General features: G+C 34.7%; 1 protein-coding gene across 1 annotated transcript in view; it reads right to left on the reverse strand.

Annotated features, from left to right (window-relative positions):
• RNGTT (RNA guanylyltransferase and 5'-phosphatase) overlaps positions 1 to 18,835 on the reverse strand; it is a 329,799-nt gene that overhangs the window by 217,887 nt on the left and 93,077 nt on the right. Inside the window, exons 10-11 of the mRNA XM_032858093.1 lie at positions 5,688 to 5,759; positions 727 to 891 (exon numbers count right to left, since the gene is read on the reverse strand). Coding sequence (XP_032713984.1) covers positions 727 to 891; positions 5,688 to 5,759 — 237 coding nt within the window. The remainder of the gene's footprint in view (positions 1 to 726; positions 892 to 5,687; positions 5,760 to 18,835) is intronic.

The following is an 18,835-nucleotide window of genomic DNA, read 5'->3' on the forward strand; positions in this document are numbered from 1 at the left end:
GCCCTGAAATATTTCCAAGCCACACTGTTAAATGAAAAAACAACAATCCAAGAAGATTCAGTATGATGCATTTTAAGCATCAAAACAACAGAAATAGGGGAGCCTGGGTGGCTCAGTGGGTTAAAGCCTCTGCCTTCGGCTCAGGTCCTGATCTCAGGGTCCTGGGATCGAGTCCCGCATCGGGCTCTCTGCTCAGCAGGGAACCTGCTTCCTCCTCCTTCTCTCTCTCTCTCTCTGCCTGCCTCTCTGCCTACTTGTGATCTCTGTCTGTCAAAAAAATAAATAAAATCTTTAAAAAAAAAAAAAACAGAAATAAAACTCTCAATATATGTGTGCATGCAAATGAATTTTTTAAATAAGAGTATGTACCAACCACTGGTTACCTTCAGAAGGCATAACAGGTGATTTTCACACTATACCATTCTTCACTGTTTATAGCTTTTTTTTTTTCCGAGATCATTGTTTACAGCTTTTTAAAAAACATAACACTGACCATGAATCAAAAACTATTATGAAAAACAAGAAAGTAACCCAGTTTAAGTTTCTACCACTGAGAATCTTACTCTGGACAAGATTTGGGAATTGCACATGTTTGTCCAGAATAGTGCTATATTCAATAAAATAATTTCTGAAAAAAATCAAGACAACTGGGCAGTAAAATGTCATTCATAGTCCTCTCACAAGCTGAATTATGACACACTGTAAGTACTAATTAGAAAATTTTACCTTTCTTGAAGTATAGATGTCAAAAAATGGCTTATTTCTGACACTAAATGGTTCCTGTGTTTTGTCAATGAGCCCCGTCTTCATTTTTTCATGTCGAGGACTTATTATTTCTCTTTCTATACACTGCAGACGAATATTAAAATCACAATCTCCAACTGGCTGTGCCTGAATTAAATGAGACAATTATTTAAATTTCAACACTGAAACTATCTTATCAGTATAATTATTAAGGCTGTCACAGTATACATAGCGTCTATGTAAACAGCATCCTTTGGAGTTGTCCAATGCACAGCCTGCACAACCACACATGCCAGTCCTGATTTCATTAATTAAAGACACCTAAACACATACACGGTTATTTTAAAATTATAAATGCATAACATAATATGGGAGGGTGGTATAAATCTTCTCTAATATATACTGATCTGAAGTTATCACATCTGAATTAAAGTATTAATATACTCACTAATCATTTTATTTGAATTAGTAAAATTATATCAATTAGTAGAATCTGTATAAAACTACAATCCACATAATTCAGGAAAATATAAGCAAATAACATATCAAAATAAGAAACAATCACTTATAATGTTTTTGTTGCTTAACACACTAATGCTTTACAGCCATCATCAATAAGTAAAAGATAATTATTAGACAAATACATCCTCAACTCTAAAAACTAATAATATCAAAGTCTCCATAATATACTCAGTTATATAAAGAAAGTTCTCCATATACAGTATATATACAATATGGTACATACATATATGTGGTATACATGATTTGAATCATAAAGTAAAAAGTGAATAGAATTTTTCTGTAAATTGAAGGTAGGGGCTTACCCTATCTTAATGATATATAATAATACAACTTCTAACATTTCATCTGGGTGACAATAACTGTCCAGATTAGTATCGTCACCTCATATCAAGTACCGCTCTTCTCTACTTTGCAATTGGACAGTCTTCCATGAATTCTTCTCACCTCTTCATTTTCTTCCTCTTCTCTAATCTATATTACTCAACCTACATTTAAACAACCTAATGCTTACAAATAGGTGACAATATTTGCTTAAGCTGTGGACATTAAATATGCCTTAAGGATGACTTTTTCTATTGGAAGGATGACAATTTTGATACTTAGCAAAGAATAAGGAACAAGACAAAGAGAGTAAGCCCTAAGTATGAGGAAATATACATTCCCTTTACACAAAGGCATACAACTGTTTGTAAAAGGTAGTATTGAGGAAAGATCAGTAAACAATCACAAAGTCCATGTATAATCTTTTCCACATCACCTACATCAAGGTTGAAAAACCTAAAATGTTAGGCTTATTTATTAGACCTATTAAATGAATTCAGACCCCTAAAAAGTTAATGTAGAAGAAGTCGTCCATTTTTTAAAAAATAATATAATCTAACCACTGTCTAAAAATACTTAGGTATTCTAAATTTTCTCCTAAATATTTTTCACTATACACATAAACCAAAACAACAAGAAAAAAACTGAAAGCGAGTTCACCTTCAAATCTATGCTGCCTATATAGGAAGGGAAGTGTTTGTTAGGTAGGTGTTAAATCACTGAAAACAGACAACAGAAAGAACTCAATAACTATTCACTAACTGGCTTCCTAGTTTTGAATTCTTTCTCACTTCAAAATACTACCCATGCTGTCACTGGAGTTGTCTTTCAAAACAATGAACGTGTGATCCTATCATTACCCTAACTAACACCCTTCAATAGTGAGTGCCCTATTACAGCCAGGACTAAGCTAAACTGCCTTATTCAAGTCACCTGGCCCCCTATTCAACAATCTATTTTCATTTCTTGCTATGTCCCACATCCTACCACACATTAAGTACACTAATAGCCTCTAATGTTCCTGACCTCCATGATTCTATCCTTCAAAATTAATCCATGTTAACTCTGGTTAAACTGAAACAGTTTCACCTCTCTAGTATTTTTTATATATTCCAGTATCTCTAACATACCTTTATTGTTGTTATACTATTATAATTATTTCTTTACATTTATTTCTCATCCATAAAATCGATGGTTTACAAATTTCTTTTGATTTTGCACCCAATCTAAATACATATCCTAACAAATGTTTACAATATATGCATGTTAAATTTTAATAAGTTGCATATATGTACAACCATATATGTTATAAAACAGACAAAAACTGAATAAACAGATAAAAAATAAGTTCCACTTTCTTCCCAAATCCCACCGTTGAAATGGCCTTCTTTGGAAGCAGTGTACTGAACTACAAATTCCCTGAAGGCAAGAAATTATGTCTTATTCATCTGTGTATATCCAATCCCTAGAACAACACTTGACATATAAAAGATGATCAATGAAATTCTTGATGGACAAAATAAACTAAGGGAACTTAAAAGATTTTAACTATGTTTTTTCAAAACTTCATTTTTTTCTAACAGTGACCTTGATTTTATGACTCAAAATAAGCTGGTTAATCATCAAATTAATCAGTAACTTAAAGAATTAAATATATGATGCTTCCAATTATAAATACATCTTAATATCAGAAACTTGAGAGAAAATGTGACTTTAAAATCAATGAAATATGGCAATAGGCACTCAATACATACTTACTGAGTAAATAATCAGACCTACTAAAATTAGCATAACTTAATCATTTTTACAGCAAAATATGGATGTATTTCCTAAACAAGACAAAAAAAAGCACAAACTTTGAGAAGATCTAGTTAAGTCTGACTTCATGAAAACAAAAAATTCCTGTGCATCAATAGATACTAATTTGCAAAAAATACTGTCACATACATAACCAAAAAAGGATTAGAATGCAGGAAAGATCATTAATTCCTACACATTAAGAAGACTGACAACCAAACAGAAAAATTAGAAAAAATTAGAAAATTATTCGAATTTAAAATTAAATCTCAAAAGAAAAATCCAAACAAGTAAAAATGAACAAACAAATCAGGCTTAACTTCATTAGTAATAATGAAAGAGCAAATTAAAACAAGATCAGATGCCATTTCACACACATCCAATTAGCAAAAATTTTAAACTCTGATAATACCAACTGCAGTAAGCTGTTAGACCTACTTCTGAGAGGAATTCAGCAACGCAGCGCATACACCTGAAGTTGCCAATCAGTCAGAATCTCTATGATGTAGGTAGGGGTGAGAGGAACTGTACTTTTTAAAAAACACCGCTGGTGCTTACATCCCAAGAATAAGAATTGTCCTAGAGAAACTCTGATGTATGCACACAAGAATATATAAACTGTTTAATAGCAGTGGAACAGCAAAATATGGCAACTCAAATGTTCATCAAAAGGAAAACAGACAAATTCTTTATATTTATACAAACAATACTCAACAGTAATTAAACTGAATGAACTAAACCTATGTGTATTAATAAAGATAAACCTCAAAATAACATGGAGTAAATGTTCAGTACCACAGTACAGTATAATATATATGTAACACTAGAAACCTTGCACAACAATACCACATATATTTTATGGACACACACATGGGTAGTAAGGTTATTAAAAACATTCATAGAAATAATAAACATCAAATACAGGGTGGAAGTTACTTCCGGGTAAGAGGGTCAAAAATAGAATAGTAAGGTGTGCATGAGAAACTTCTACTGGATCTGTAATGACTTATTTCTTATTAAAAAGAAAGTGGAGTAAAAATGACAAAATATTAAGCTTTAACAAATCCGGTGGTTAGTACATGTGTATGCCTCATATTATGCTCTATACTTTTGTATACACTGAAAATTTTCATATTTTTTTAAAAGAATTAGAAGGCTATTGTCAAAGACAAAGCTCCCAGGCTAAGAAGTGAACCTGCACGGAATACATATTAAAGCAGAGCTCAATGTCAAAAGGCAAAGGAGACAAAACTCCCCTCTTCACAACAAAACAATGCCACTCCCACCCTCCATGTCTCATTATGGGCCAATGAACATTATTCCAAAATCTATGATAAGAGTAAGCCAATTCTAGGAAGCATTACTGAGGAATATAGTAATCACAAACAGACAAAATTAAAACTTGATGGTTTCTGACCTAGGAAACTTTTTGAAATCTATAAATTCAACAGAAAATGAAATATGTACATTGAAAATTTCTAGGAAAAAGATGCCTTTAAAGTGGATTAATGCAATCCTGAATCTCAATACTGTCATTTAAAATATATATCCCAAAAAGGAATTTTTTAAAAATTTTGTTATAAATCTCCAAAATTCTAAAACTTAAACACTCTTAATTCCAGAATTCTTAATTGCTTTCAGTCTTGTCTGAATACTAAATGACTATGCAATTTGAATAATATATGTCTAGAGGAATGATTATACCTTTTCATAGATGTACACTATTGAAACAGTTTCTCACATTTACAGAAGTGATGTTGTACTGACTAAATAATTTAGATACTGATACTATAATTAAACATGAACAGGCAGATTCTTGGCTTGCCTAAAACTATAGGAAATGGATAGAAAATATAATTCCTATTTTTTATATCTATTTATAACAGAATTTTATATTTTGTTTTTAGTTTCCTGCCTGTACTCATGAATAACATATTTGTGCCCCTAAGTTATACATTCAATACCCATAACCAGCTTCTCTTTTTATTTTTAAGTGACAGCAACAAAATCTGTGGACTTTTTTTTTTAATCGTATACAGGATAACTAAAACTAAGAGTTTCCATCTTAAAAAATTCTGTCTTATTTTATCAATTAAACTATTTTTATTTACTCATTTCAAGTATCTTATAAAATCTAAAGACAAAGCAATGTGCAAAATTATTAATAAGGTATCAAATGGGTAACTAGAGTCACAATTTTTCCTTCCTACCATCTCTAAGACAGTAACATTTTTTATTTGTAAAAACATATCTGTTATCTCAGGGACAATTTTTATTTTATAAATTATATTAAAGGTACTTACATTGAATTTAATTATGTCATATATCAAATATCTAGGAACGGCCTGTCCATTTACTCTGTCAATAATCATTTCCTTGAAAAAGAAAAGAAGGTTAAGTTTCTTCATACTTTAATGGCAAGTTCTTTAATTTGATTAAAATAAAACATAGACACAGAAAGCACATAAACCTTATATATACAACCTGATGGAACACTAATATGAACACACTTATACCCAGATCAAATCAATAGACTGTCAACATCCCAAAACTCCCTGTCATGAATTTACTCTATTGAAGTAAAATGATATGAAAATATCTCATTATGCTTCTTCTATTTGAATTACTATGCTACATTTTTTTATGTTTGAGTTACTAAGCAACTATTAAAATAAAGAAACTACAAATTTTAAATTCCAAATACATGGAATATTTTTAAAATAATTTTGTTAAATTATTGCTTTCAATTTTGTTACAGGCTAACTATATCACAAAATCTGCAGGTATAAATGCTGTCCTTATTATAAAATATATTCCCCATGCAATCCATCCAGTCTTTCTTGGTTCTATGTCCCTACTATGATCAAAGGGAACAGGACAAGAGAATGTATTATATATCATAGCCAGTAAGTGAAAAAAAACTTAAATCCTGCACCTTGACAGAAAAGAGATAAAGGACATTAAAAGACAGGCGTGCCTGGATGGCTCAGTCGATTGAGTGCCTGACTCTTGGTTTTGGCCCAGGACATGATCTCATGGGTCGTGGGCTCAAGCCCCACATACAGTTCCATGCTCAGTGGAGAGTCTGCTTGGAGATTTTCTCCCTTTGTCCCTCTCTCCACTTCTCTCTCTCTCTCCCGCCCTCTAAAGCAAATATTTTTTTAAAAAGATTATAGGTACATAATGCAGTATTTCACAAAATTTTAATTCTTAATATATTTTGACCTAAAACTATTTTTCTTTCCTCATATTCTTTCTAGGAAACTAAGCAGGGTTTTTGTTATCTAATTTCATGACAGAAAATCCACAAACAACCACCTAAAATGACTAAGAACATATTGATTTAGGACAGATATACTTTGTTAAGAAACTATTATTAATTAATTACTTTCCCAAATACGTATTTGTTAACCTGCAGACATTTATTTATGGTTATTATCTTGAATCTAACACATGGCACAAATTAAATCACTTCATTATCTTAAACTATTTACTAAATATTTTTATGTAACTACTTGTATCTGATAATTTTATGAACCATCAATGTGGCACCCAAAACAGGTTTCAATTCATTGTTATTGTCAAAAATGTGTGGATGGAAATTACATGAACTTCCAGGTTCAGATAACAGACATCACAGAATTTCTCTCCTAAATTACCTGATGATATGAACAAAAACATATATTCCTTTGAACATTAAAAATAGTCAAAAGGAAAATTTATTACAAGTAAACAAGTAAAAAGAAACAAGTAAAACAAGTAAAAAGAAATTTACAGGTAACCATTCAAAACTGAAAACTACCAAGACTGTGGTAAAACAAAAAGGCACAGCATGGTTCAGCTCCAAGCCCACTAAACCTCCAGAAGCCCTACTTGTCAAATGACAAATTCTTGATAACTGTCATTATTACGCTCAAATATAGATAGAAACAAACTCAGTAGTTATTCTTGTCTTCTTTTTTTCTCTCTTCTGACTAGAGTAATAAAAATAGCACAATAATCTTTGTGCCTGAAGAAAAACTCCTAGACTCCAAAATGAATTGAAGAAATAACCTGAGCATCACTGGAATAATATATGGCTCTCAATTAGCTGAAGAAAACATTCACTAAAAGCTTTTTAAAAAGAACAGAACCCAGGGATTCTAACAAAAGACCCCCAGTAAGTAGGCTGAAGGCTGAGTTCTTCCCAAACGACATCCCCACCACAATGACCCCTTATGCATAGCTGCCATCATTACCCTAGGCTACAGAAAAGTAGATAAACATAAAATATCTAAGCTTAAAACTTAGTTAAGAAAATTGGAACCCTTGGGTACTGTTCCTGGGACTGTGAAATGGTACAACCACTATGAAGAGGTTCCCTCATATACCAGTGCAATATGATCCAGCAATCTCATATCTGGGTATATATTCCAAAGAACTGAAAGCACATCCATGCTTATAACATCATTATTCCAACAGCTAACAGGTGGGAGCAGTGCAAATATCTATCAACAGACAAATGAATAAATAAATTTGATATACAGTTATAGCAGAATATTATTTAGCCTTGAAACAAAAGGAAATCTATCACATGCTACAACATGAATAAATCTTGAAGACACTATGCTAAGTAAAATAAGCCAGTCACAAAAAGACAAATCCCATATGACTTCACTTATATGAGGTATCTAAAGTAGTTAAAATCACAGAAATAGAATGATGGTTCACACAGGTGTACAGGTAATGAGGAACTATTTAATGGGTACAGAGTTGCAGTTTTACAAGACAATGTTACAGGGAACTGTTGCACAAAAATGTATATATAGTTAACACTACTGGACTGTATCCTTAAAAATAGTTAAGACAGTAAATTTTACGTAATGTGGTCTTACCACAACTATAAATAAAAAAATTTTTTAATAAAACCCAGTTAAAGAAGGAAAAACAGATTTCCTCTTCTAACCAAACCAAAAAGTGAAGAATTAGATTTACCATCTAGCCTGAAACAACAAAAGATGTGGACAAAACAGAGGAAGCAATAATTTTCAAGGCACTAGACATCCAACAACAAAGGACAGTAATCTCTAGAAATAGTAAATAAAATATAGGAGTCCTAGAATTTTCCCAACTTATAGCCCAAAGGGTTTCCAGGCTTCAGTAGGGTCCCAGCAAGCAGGAGAATCCCAGGTAAAGCTCAGCAGTCTCCCTCAGTTTAAAAAAAAAAAAAAAAGAACAGGTTGTCTGGGGAGAACAACAGGACTAGAATTCTCGGGGCAGAGTGAGAGAGAGAGACAGAGAGATTCCCAGATAAAGAACTACAAATATCCTCAGTCAGACTTCCATGAATGTTCAGCAGAGTATGCACGTGAAAAAAAAACCATTCAAAAGTCTTAGAGGACAACGCAGCAGGCACTGACACAAGGTTGGGAGTAACGCCTGTTCCTACCAGTCGGACTCAGGACACTGAGTACTCAGAAGGATCTTGTCTCAGCAGAGAATAATTATGCCTAGACTAAACTCTGCTCTAGACCACCTAAAAAATCTTAAAAGCAGAACTCAAAAGGTATAAAGCAGTTCCAAGTAAATTACCTGCTCCTAGAACAAACCTCAAAGAAATAGGAATACAAAAATAACAAGCCCCTAACAAGGTAAACTTCAAAATGTCTGGCATCTAGTCAAAAATTAACAAGTATACAGAGATGCAAAGAAAAAAAAAAAAATACAACCCATAAAGAGGAGAAAAATTAATCTAAAATAGGCTCAAAACTGAGAAAGATGTTAGAATTATTAGCAGGCAAGAAAATTAAAGCAGATGATTATAAGTATTCCATATATTCCAAAAAGTTAAGTAGAGATATAGAAGACATTAAGAGGATTCAAAATGAATTTTCAGAGGTGAAAACTACAGTGCCTGAAGTGAAAAATAGTATGGATGGGATGAATAGCAATTTAGACACTGCAAAAGAAAAGATTAGTGAAATTGCAGACATAGCAACAGAAACTATCCAAAAATCAAACAGAAAAAGAGTTGGGTTTACTTCTTTGTTTAAGATTTTATTTATTTGACAGAGAATGAGCACAAGCAGGGGGAGCAGCAGGCAGAAGGAGAGGGAGAAGCCGCCCCCCAACCCCCACAGAGTAGGGAGCCCAATGTGGGGCTCAATCCCAGGACCCTGGGATCATGACCTGAGCAGAAGGCAGATGCTTAACTGACTGAGCCACTGAGGCACCTTTTTTTTTAAAGAGCATTAATAATCAAATCTTCAAACATGTAAAAGATGGAAATAACGGCAAAAAAAAAAAAATCTACTTTTAAGTAAATTTGTAAACCCATAGATAAAAGATGCTCAACAAACCCTAAACATAAAAAAAAAAAAAACCTGAAGAAAACTACAAGATACATCAATTTTATATTGCTCAAGAATTTGTTAGAAATTGCTGCATTGTTGACTGCAGCTTAAATCCTTCATTGGTGGGTCCCCCACCCCCAACACACACAGAATCCTGTATGTTTGACCTTCCTATCCTCTGTACTTTTTTTTTTAATTAACATATAATGTATTATTTGTCCCAGGGGTACAGGTCTGTGAATCATCAGTCTTACACAATTCACAGCACTCACCATAGCACATACCCTCCTCAATGTCCATAACCCCAGCCACCCTATCCCTACCACCCACCCACCCCCCGGCAACCCTCAGTTTGTTTCCTGGAATTAAGAGTCTCTTATGGTTCGTGTCCCTCCCAATCCCATCTCGTTTCACTTTTTCCTTTTCTACCCCCCACAACCCCCTGCCCTGCCTCTCAAATTCCTCATAGCAGAGAGATCATATGATAATTGTCTTTCTCTGATTGACTTAGTTCAGTCAGCATAATACCCTCTAGTTCTATCCACATCATTGCAAATGGCAAGAGTTCATTTCTTTTGATGGCTGCATAGTATTCCATTGTATATTTATACCACTTCTTTATACATTCATCTGTTGATGGACATCTAGGTTCTTTCCATAGTTTGGCTATTGTTGACATTGCTGCTATAAACATTTGGGTGCACATGCCCTTTCGGATCACTACATTTGTATCTTTAGGGTAAATACACAGTAGCGCTATTGCTGGATCATAGGGTAGCTCTATTTTCAACTTTTGGAGGAACCTCCATACTGTTTTCCAGAGTGGCTGAACCAGCTTGCATCCTCTGTACTTTTATATTCCATTTTCTTTTTTTTTTCGAAGTACCCAGGTACCCACCTTTCTACCTATCCATCCAATATTTCCTGAGCCCAAACTATGTATTAGATATAGCTCTAACTGCTAGAGAAATTAGGCATACAGTCCTTACCTTCAAAGGAGAGTCCCGGGAAGAAGAAAATACATAAGTAGCTGGGTCCAAAGAAGAGTTCTAGTTTTAACGATAGATGGCTATATAGATAGAGTAACCATGCAGCTTACTGTCTATATAAGAATACTTCTGAGAACGAAACAGATTCCTATTAATAAATACACCAAAACAACAGATATAAACCTACACTATTTCAGCCAAATAAGAACATATGATATAAGCTTAACAAAGAGTAGTTATTTCTAACTGAAGAATAAGAGAAAGGTTTGATAATAAGGTGTTGTGACCCCTTAGTCAGATCCTGAAAGATACAAGTGGATATTTCCTAGCAGGATGATAAATGAGCCAAATAGTATTACAAAGGCATAAAAAATGGTGGTTTTGAGTAAACTGTCCAAATCTCATTATTGATGCAGCTTATGGTTCAAGGGTCACAATGAAAGACAATGCTAAAAACATGGGCATGGCCCAGATATAAAGAATACCATGTTTAGTAGTTTGGGTTTCATGATATGGGCAATGGGGAACCACTGAGGGGTTTTAATGAGAGGAAGTAATTAACTCTTCTCTGGAAACCTGTAGACCTTCAAAGCTCATCTCAAAGGTAACCCATTCCTCGAAATCCTTTCAACTAAGGCCCACTTGATTCTAATTATAGTTCACCCAGGTGATGAAATGTTCTAGAATTAGAGAGTGGTAATAGTTGTACAATCTTGTGACTATACTAAAGACTACCAAATTATATAGCTTAAAATGATGAATTTTAGAGTACCTAAATTATATTTCAATTTTTAAAAATTAAATTAATTTTTTTTTTAAAATCCTAAAAATCAGTTCTTCAGAATGAAGGGAAATGATGGAACCTAGATACACAGCATATATAAAATATCAGCTATATACATATTGATTATACACATTCTATACCCATAGGCACAACAGAATGACTGAAAGAAAATACAACAAAATGTTAAAATGTAACCTCTTCTTGACAGTTGAATTTTTCTACTTTATGACATACAGACTTTCTAAAATTTTAACGAGTATGCATATTCCTTTACAAAAAAACATTAACGTTGAAAAGGCATGCCATTTTTCCAAGATTCTTGCTTTGGTGATTAACTGCTATATTCTCCTCTTGGCCTCAATATAAAATCAATTGAATTTCACTGATTGTTTCAAATAAATTAATGCCATATTTCTCAACTCCTATTTTCCACATTTTGTGGGTCAAATAACATAATTTAGAGAGCAAAACAAAAGCTTCAATGCTCACATCTGACAGCCAGACAATTAGGTAGTTTGAGTTATTCTTGGATTTGGAATTTTTCAAAAACAATTTGCAAATGAAAATGTAGAAGAAACAGGAAACTACAGAGGACTGTTTTAATTAACTAACTGGAAAAAGAGATATGGCAACTATAATTCTGGTCCAAGTAAATTGACATCATGAATCATATTGCTATTTTAAAACTTCACAAGAGTCTATTATGCAGCTTTCATTTGTCCAAGTTCGGGGTGAAAATAAATAGTATTGCTCAGTTAAATCTGCAGATGGTTAAACATCTAATTTTTAAGCATTATTTCCTACCTGGAATGCCCTCAGGCCGTGCCCAACAAAAATCTCTTTCTAAAGAAATCTTTCCATATCTAATGCCAATTCCTCTATAAAACATCTTTCATTCCAAACTAAATAGATTTAATGTATTTCTCCTCTAAACCACCACTGGACTTTTAAAATACCAATCGCCAAGTTATTGTTTTATTTCAAGGTCTGCTCCATCACTATCAATTTTTCTCCACCACCACCAAATGAAGTAAAAAGTCTCAAGGGTGAGGCCTTTTTTCAACACTGCACTCCTGGCACAGCAACTTGAACATGAAAGGCATTCAAAAATTATTAGTTCAATGATAAACTATGCTAAGCTGTGGCAAATGCTTTAACTTAGGAGTCTTTTTCTTCCTTTTATTTTACTGATTATAAACTAAAAAACTCTATCTTAAATGAGGGTAACAACAACAAAAATGTTCTTGCTGATCCTGTGAACTCAGTGCCACAGCTGCCACACAGGCTGCACAGTTTATAAACAGTGCAACTCCAGGGGTGACAGTCACACCAACTATGAGAATGGCGCACCCTGGAGATGTGCAATGCACAACGCTTCTAACCTTACACAGTGACTCTTGTCAACCACAAGGGGGTGTGTGCTGCGCAAACACACACACACACACACACATACATACAATATATGTTCCAAATGTTTATGTATATGTACATATCACTTCATTACAAAATTACATTTTACTACAGCCCCAGAACACACAGCACTCTTTGTTTTGTGACTACATTTACTCTGCTCAGTCTCTGACACTACATCCAACTACACTACCTTCTTTGTTCCTTTCTAATCTTTACTACCTGGTTCATAATCATCCTTTCAACCTGGACGCCTACCACCATTTACTAGGAACCACCTAATATTTGATCTTCCTTCCACTGCCCTTCTACACATGACTTCAACCTCTCACCCTCCCTAGATCACATCCTGAACCTTCTCATCACCACAAACTACACTTCAGAAATGACTAGTTCAAACATCCTATTCTCCCATCAGTCTTCCATTTTCTGGTTTGCATACTCCAAAATCTAGCTGGTAAATAAAAAACAAAGGTCATGGGATGGGACCATAAGCATTCACTTGGAAAAAAAATTCACCTGGAAAGTGATATTCCCTCTGTTAAAAAAAGATATATTTTATGCATGCGGTTTTCATTAGGATCATCCTATCATTGAGAATTTAAGTAAATATTCACAACCCATTTCCTATCCAACAGTGAATAAAAACCAGAAATAGATGAGCAAATTTCATCTTAAGGCAAGAAAGCATTCTCATACAAATTCCAGAGAATTATTAGCCACTTGTAATTCAATCTGGCTCATGAAAAAGATTTAACGTTGAAGAAAGTTTGGAAATTTTTTAAAAAGTTAGAAATTTTAAAAATGTAATTAGTATCTCTGTAGAAAGGAAACCTTCATTTGTGAGAAGTTTTAACAAAGATGTAGAGTCCCTTTTTCCTCCAAAGAAAAGCAGGGAATGTGTGGCAAAGAGATAAACCATACAACCAAAAACAGCAAAGAGAAAGATGAATGGTCTGAAGGCAAGGCTACAAGAGATTACTCTGCAGAGAAATGTATAAGCTTATTATTGTATAGATCTGCACATGAAGTGGAGCCTAACTTCTTAATCAAACAGCCTATTCACCCAAAAGCTAAAGAGAGAAAAATCTAAGTGGCAAACCTCAGAATAGCCAGGAAATTGGGTACACTTGGACTGCCAAACATTAAACTGTATGCTTAAGTCAAAGTATTAAAATCAATATAAAACTACCACTGAAAGACCAAAATACTAATGGAATGAGAAAACAAATCAAGAAAAAAAAAATGATAGATAAGGGAATCCACTGTATAATATAAATTATATATCCAATTAAAAAAGAAAACTAGAGGGACACCTGGGTGGCTCAGTGGGTTAAGCCTCTGCCTTCAGCTCAGGTCATGATCTCAGGGTCCTGGCATCGAGTCCCACATCGGGCTCTCTGCTCCGCAGGGAGCCTGGTTCCTCCTCTCTCTCTCTCTGCCTGCCTCTCTGCCCACTTGTGATCTCTCTCTGTTAAATAAATAAAATCTTAAAAAAAAGAAAAAAGAAAACTAGATTAGCTAAATGGTGTGAGAAAACACTTTGGACAGTTGAAAATAAATAAACTCATACCCTTATCTACTCCTTTTATCAAAATGTATTTCTGGGGCACCTGGGTGGCTCAGTGGGTTAAAGTCTCTGCCTTTGGGTCGGGTCATAATCCCAGGGTCCTGGGATCAGGTCCCATATCAGGCTCTCTGCTCGACAGGTAGCCTGCTTCCTTCTCCCTCTCTGCCTGTCTCTCTGCCTACTTGTGATCTCGGTCTGTCAAATAAATAAATAAAATCTTTGAAAAAAAAATCAAAATGTATTTCAGATAGATCAAATACTTAAATATACAAATAAAACTGTAGAAGTACTAGAAGGAAATACAGGTGAGTATTATAATAATTCTAAAATAAAAATATAAACAATAGGAACAAAAAAAGTAAAAATTTCTTAAAATGGCACAAAAGCCAGATATTAAAAATCTATGCTCATAATCTAACCTACATAAATTTATCTACATAAATTTAAACTTGTGCCACAAAAAAAATACATTTTTTCAAAATATGTGTCATGAAGTAATACCCTAATAGACAAAAATTTCTTATAAATCAGTAAGAAAAAAATGAACACCAAATATAGAAAAACATATAAAGTATATAAACCAGCAATTCACAGAATAAATACAGTAACTCATACAGAAGTGATAAAATGTTAAACCTCATTAACAATTCACCTAAATGCAAAAAGAATAAACATTTCTTTAAGAACTATGTGTCAGACACTATTACCAGCACTTATTAAACTATCCAACTTTATCTTCACAACAGCACCAAAATCTAAGTACTGTCCACAGCCTCCCTTCACTACAGATGAAAAACTGAATAAATTTTTAAATCCCTCACATACCAACAGTTACAGTCAGAGCTCTTAACTACTATGCTACACTGTCCCATAAAATAGAAAGGAATTTCTTCTTTCATCAAATTAGAAAATATTCAATTTTCAAAACACAGCATTTAAGACAGTATACAAATCCTTTAAATATGATTGGTAGACTTGTGCACAGGTTCAAACTTTCTGGGAAAAAGGATACCAATTATACCTGTCAATATTTACAATGGGCACACCCTCAAATGTAGCATACTTAAAAAGACAGAGCCTATTACCACCCCCTCCTTAGGAGCACTACTCCTCTTGCACTCCAAACTGTAGTACTACCAATGAACGCCTGGCCTTCCATGTCATTCTTCCATTGATATGTAACTCACGTAAGGCCCTTTGGAGTCTTCCCTGGGATTGACATATGGATGTTGGAAGAAAAAGTTCTCTTTCTGCTTGCAATACAACGCAACTTGCCTCTCATGTGAAAGAGACTTCATGAAGAATGAGACCAAACAGACAAGTAAAGCAAAGAAAGAGAATGACAGAGCCTGGCCAGTATCCTTTGAGGCCCCAGATCCAGCCTGAATCAGGCCAAGCTGAAACAATTATTTGTTCCAATCAAGTTTTTCCTCAGTTACATTAAGTTGGATTTCAGTTACTTGCAACCAAAGGATTCTTAATACATATTATAATCTCACCTCTAAGAATCTTCTTAATTATAAAAATTGCACAATTGTGGAGGAGTCTGAGATACCAGAGGACTAGGAGAACTTAATTTCGACTGGTCCCATGAATTCAGCTAGATAGATATCAAATCATTCTGAACAGCTGAAAACTCAACCACAGATCGAAGAAAAGAATAGCTGCAACTCTACAAAGAGAAAAGCAACCACTTTTCTCAAGGTAGGAGAAGCAGAGAAGTGAATCTGAGGCAAAAATGTAAGAAAGACTGCGGGGGAAGGGAGCCTCCATCAGCTGGCTACCAGCAAGTGATAAAGCAGCAGAGCACTAAACTGGAACTTCTAGAAGTCTGTTCCAGTGAGGGACGTCACTCAGGTGGCTAAGCAGAGGCAGAACTCTAGCTGGGACAATGTGGCCTCACGATCCCCGCGGGTCACAGGAAGTCCAGGGGGTGCCTGAGTGTGGTTGAGCTCCCATGCATCAGAGCGGTGAAGCCAGCTGCAAAGACTGAGCCCAGGAGTGGGCTCTCAGCTTTGGGTTGCCATAAGCCACAAACTGTGGCAGAGTCAGGTGACTACTCTCCTAGCAGGGGCTCACCAAGAGGGAAAACCAGCAAGACCCCACCACCACTGGGCAGAGTGGCATGGGAGCACGCTGCAGTTATCTACAGGATTTGGAGACCAGAAAACAGGGTCATGTGCCTGAGACAGAAACACTGGGTCATAGGCCAGGTGAGCACGGAGTGCAGAAGGAGACCAGGGAGACAGAAGTCAATTGACTGCTTTTCTCTGAGAGCACACTAAGGACTGGGGCCCTGGGCTTTCCACTCCAGGGCAGAGATTGGGAGGATTCCATTTCCATTCTCATCCTCTAAAGCCGGATGGAAAGCCTTCAGGGAACAAAAGCCAAAGACAGCAAACCTGAACACTGCTTAGCCAGGCCCCTTGGCAAGAGTGATACAATTTCGCCTAGGGTAAACGCACTTGAGAATGAATGCAACAAGCTCCTCCCCAAGAAGATCAGCAAGAACATCCAGCCAAGACCATTTACCAATCAATGAGAACTGCAAAACTCCAGTGCTAGGGGAAGACAGCACATAGAACTCATGGTTTTTCTCCTATGATTCTTTAGTCTCTCAACTTTTAATTTTTCTTATTTCTTTTTAACCAATCTCTTATTATATCAATTCTTTTTTAAACCTTTTATAATTTTTATTTTAGTATTTACATTCTATCCCTTCATTGTACTTAATCTTATTTTTGTATACATATGTATGTTTTTCTTTCTCTACAATTTTGGGATTCTAACAGAACAAAATACACCCAAAATCTAGTGTATGGCTCTGTTCTGTTCACCCGCCTGATCATATTCTCCATTTTGTTGTTTTTTATTTTCTTCTTCCTTTTTTTTCCCTCTTGTTTACTTAAAGTCTTTTTTTATCTTCATCTCTACAATTCCATGCTATTCATTCAATGTATTTAATTTTATTTTTGTATGCATGTTTTTCTTTCTTCATAATTTTGAATTGTCGTTTCTTCTAACTGACCAAAATACACACAGGAAATAGTGTCTTGCTCTGTTCTCTTCATTTGTCTGTTTCTATCCCTTCCATTTTGTTGTGGTTACGTTTTTTTGCTCCTCTTTTGTTTTTTCCTATCTTTAAATTTCCATGTTGATAATTACTTTCCATCCTTTCATTGTATTTAATTTTATTTTCATAAATACATCAGTTTTTCTTTCTTTACAATTTTGGGATCCAGTTTTTAAAAAAACAAACCAAAATACACATGGAATTCAGTGTATTGCTCTATTCTGCTCACCTGATTATATTCTCTTTTATTTTTCCTTTTTTTTTTTTTCCCCCTCCAAGTTCCTCATGTCTTCTGATTTCTTTAGTGTCTATTTCTCTGGGGTCATTGTTGCCATTTTGGTATTTTATTCTCTTGTTCGGGTATTCTTCAAAAGACAGAATGCTAAGATGGAAAAACTCACCTCAAAAAAGAGAACAAGAGGCAGTACCAACTGCCAGGGATCTAATCAGTATGACATTAGTAAGATGTCAGAACAGGAGTTCAAAATAACAATTATAAAGATACAGGCTGGGATTAAAAAGGCAGAGAAGACACTAGAGAATCCCTTTCTAGAGAAATAAAACACCTAAAATCTAACCAAGTCTCATCAAAAGGGCTATTAATGAGATGCAATTATAAAAGGAAGTTCTAATTGCTAGGATAAACGAGGCAAAAGACAGAATTAGTGATATAGAAGACCAAACGATTGGAGAATAAAGAAGCTGAGAAAAAGAGAGATGTACAACTACTGGATCATGAGAGAATTCGAGAGATAGGTGATACCATAAACTGAAACAATATTGAAATAACTGAGATCCCAGGAAAAAGGGAAAAGAGAGAAAGGAGAGGAAAACATATTGGATCAAATCATAGCAGAGAACTTCCCTAATCTGGGAAAGGAAACAGGCATCAAAATCCAGGAGGCACAGAGATCCAATCCCCCCAAAATCAATAAAAATGGGTTAACACCTCAACATAGTGAAACTTAACAAATCTCAGAGACAAAGAGAAAATCCTGAAAGCAGCTCGGGACAAAAGGTCTATAACCTACAAGGGTAGAAACATTAGATTGGCAGCAGACCAATCGTATCTGCAGAGACCTGGCAGGCCAGAAACGACTGGCACGATACATTCAGGATGCTAAATGAGAAAAATATGCAGCCAGGAATACTTAATCCAACTAGGATAACATTCAAAATAGAAGGAGTGATAAAAAGCTTCCAGGACAAACAGAAACTAAAAGAATTTGTGATCACTAAACCAGCCATTCAAGAAATATTGAAAGGGGTCCTCTAAACAAAGAGAGAGCCCAA

This window comes from Lontra canadensis, unplaced genomic scaffold, assembly GCF_010015895.1.
Source record: "Lontra canadensis isolate GAN:19392208 unplaced genomic scaffold, GSC_riverotter_1.0 scaffold14, whole genome shotgun sequence".
Lineage (NCBI taxonomy): Eukaryota > Metazoa > Chordata > Mammalia > Carnivora > Mustelidae > Lontra > Lontra canadensis.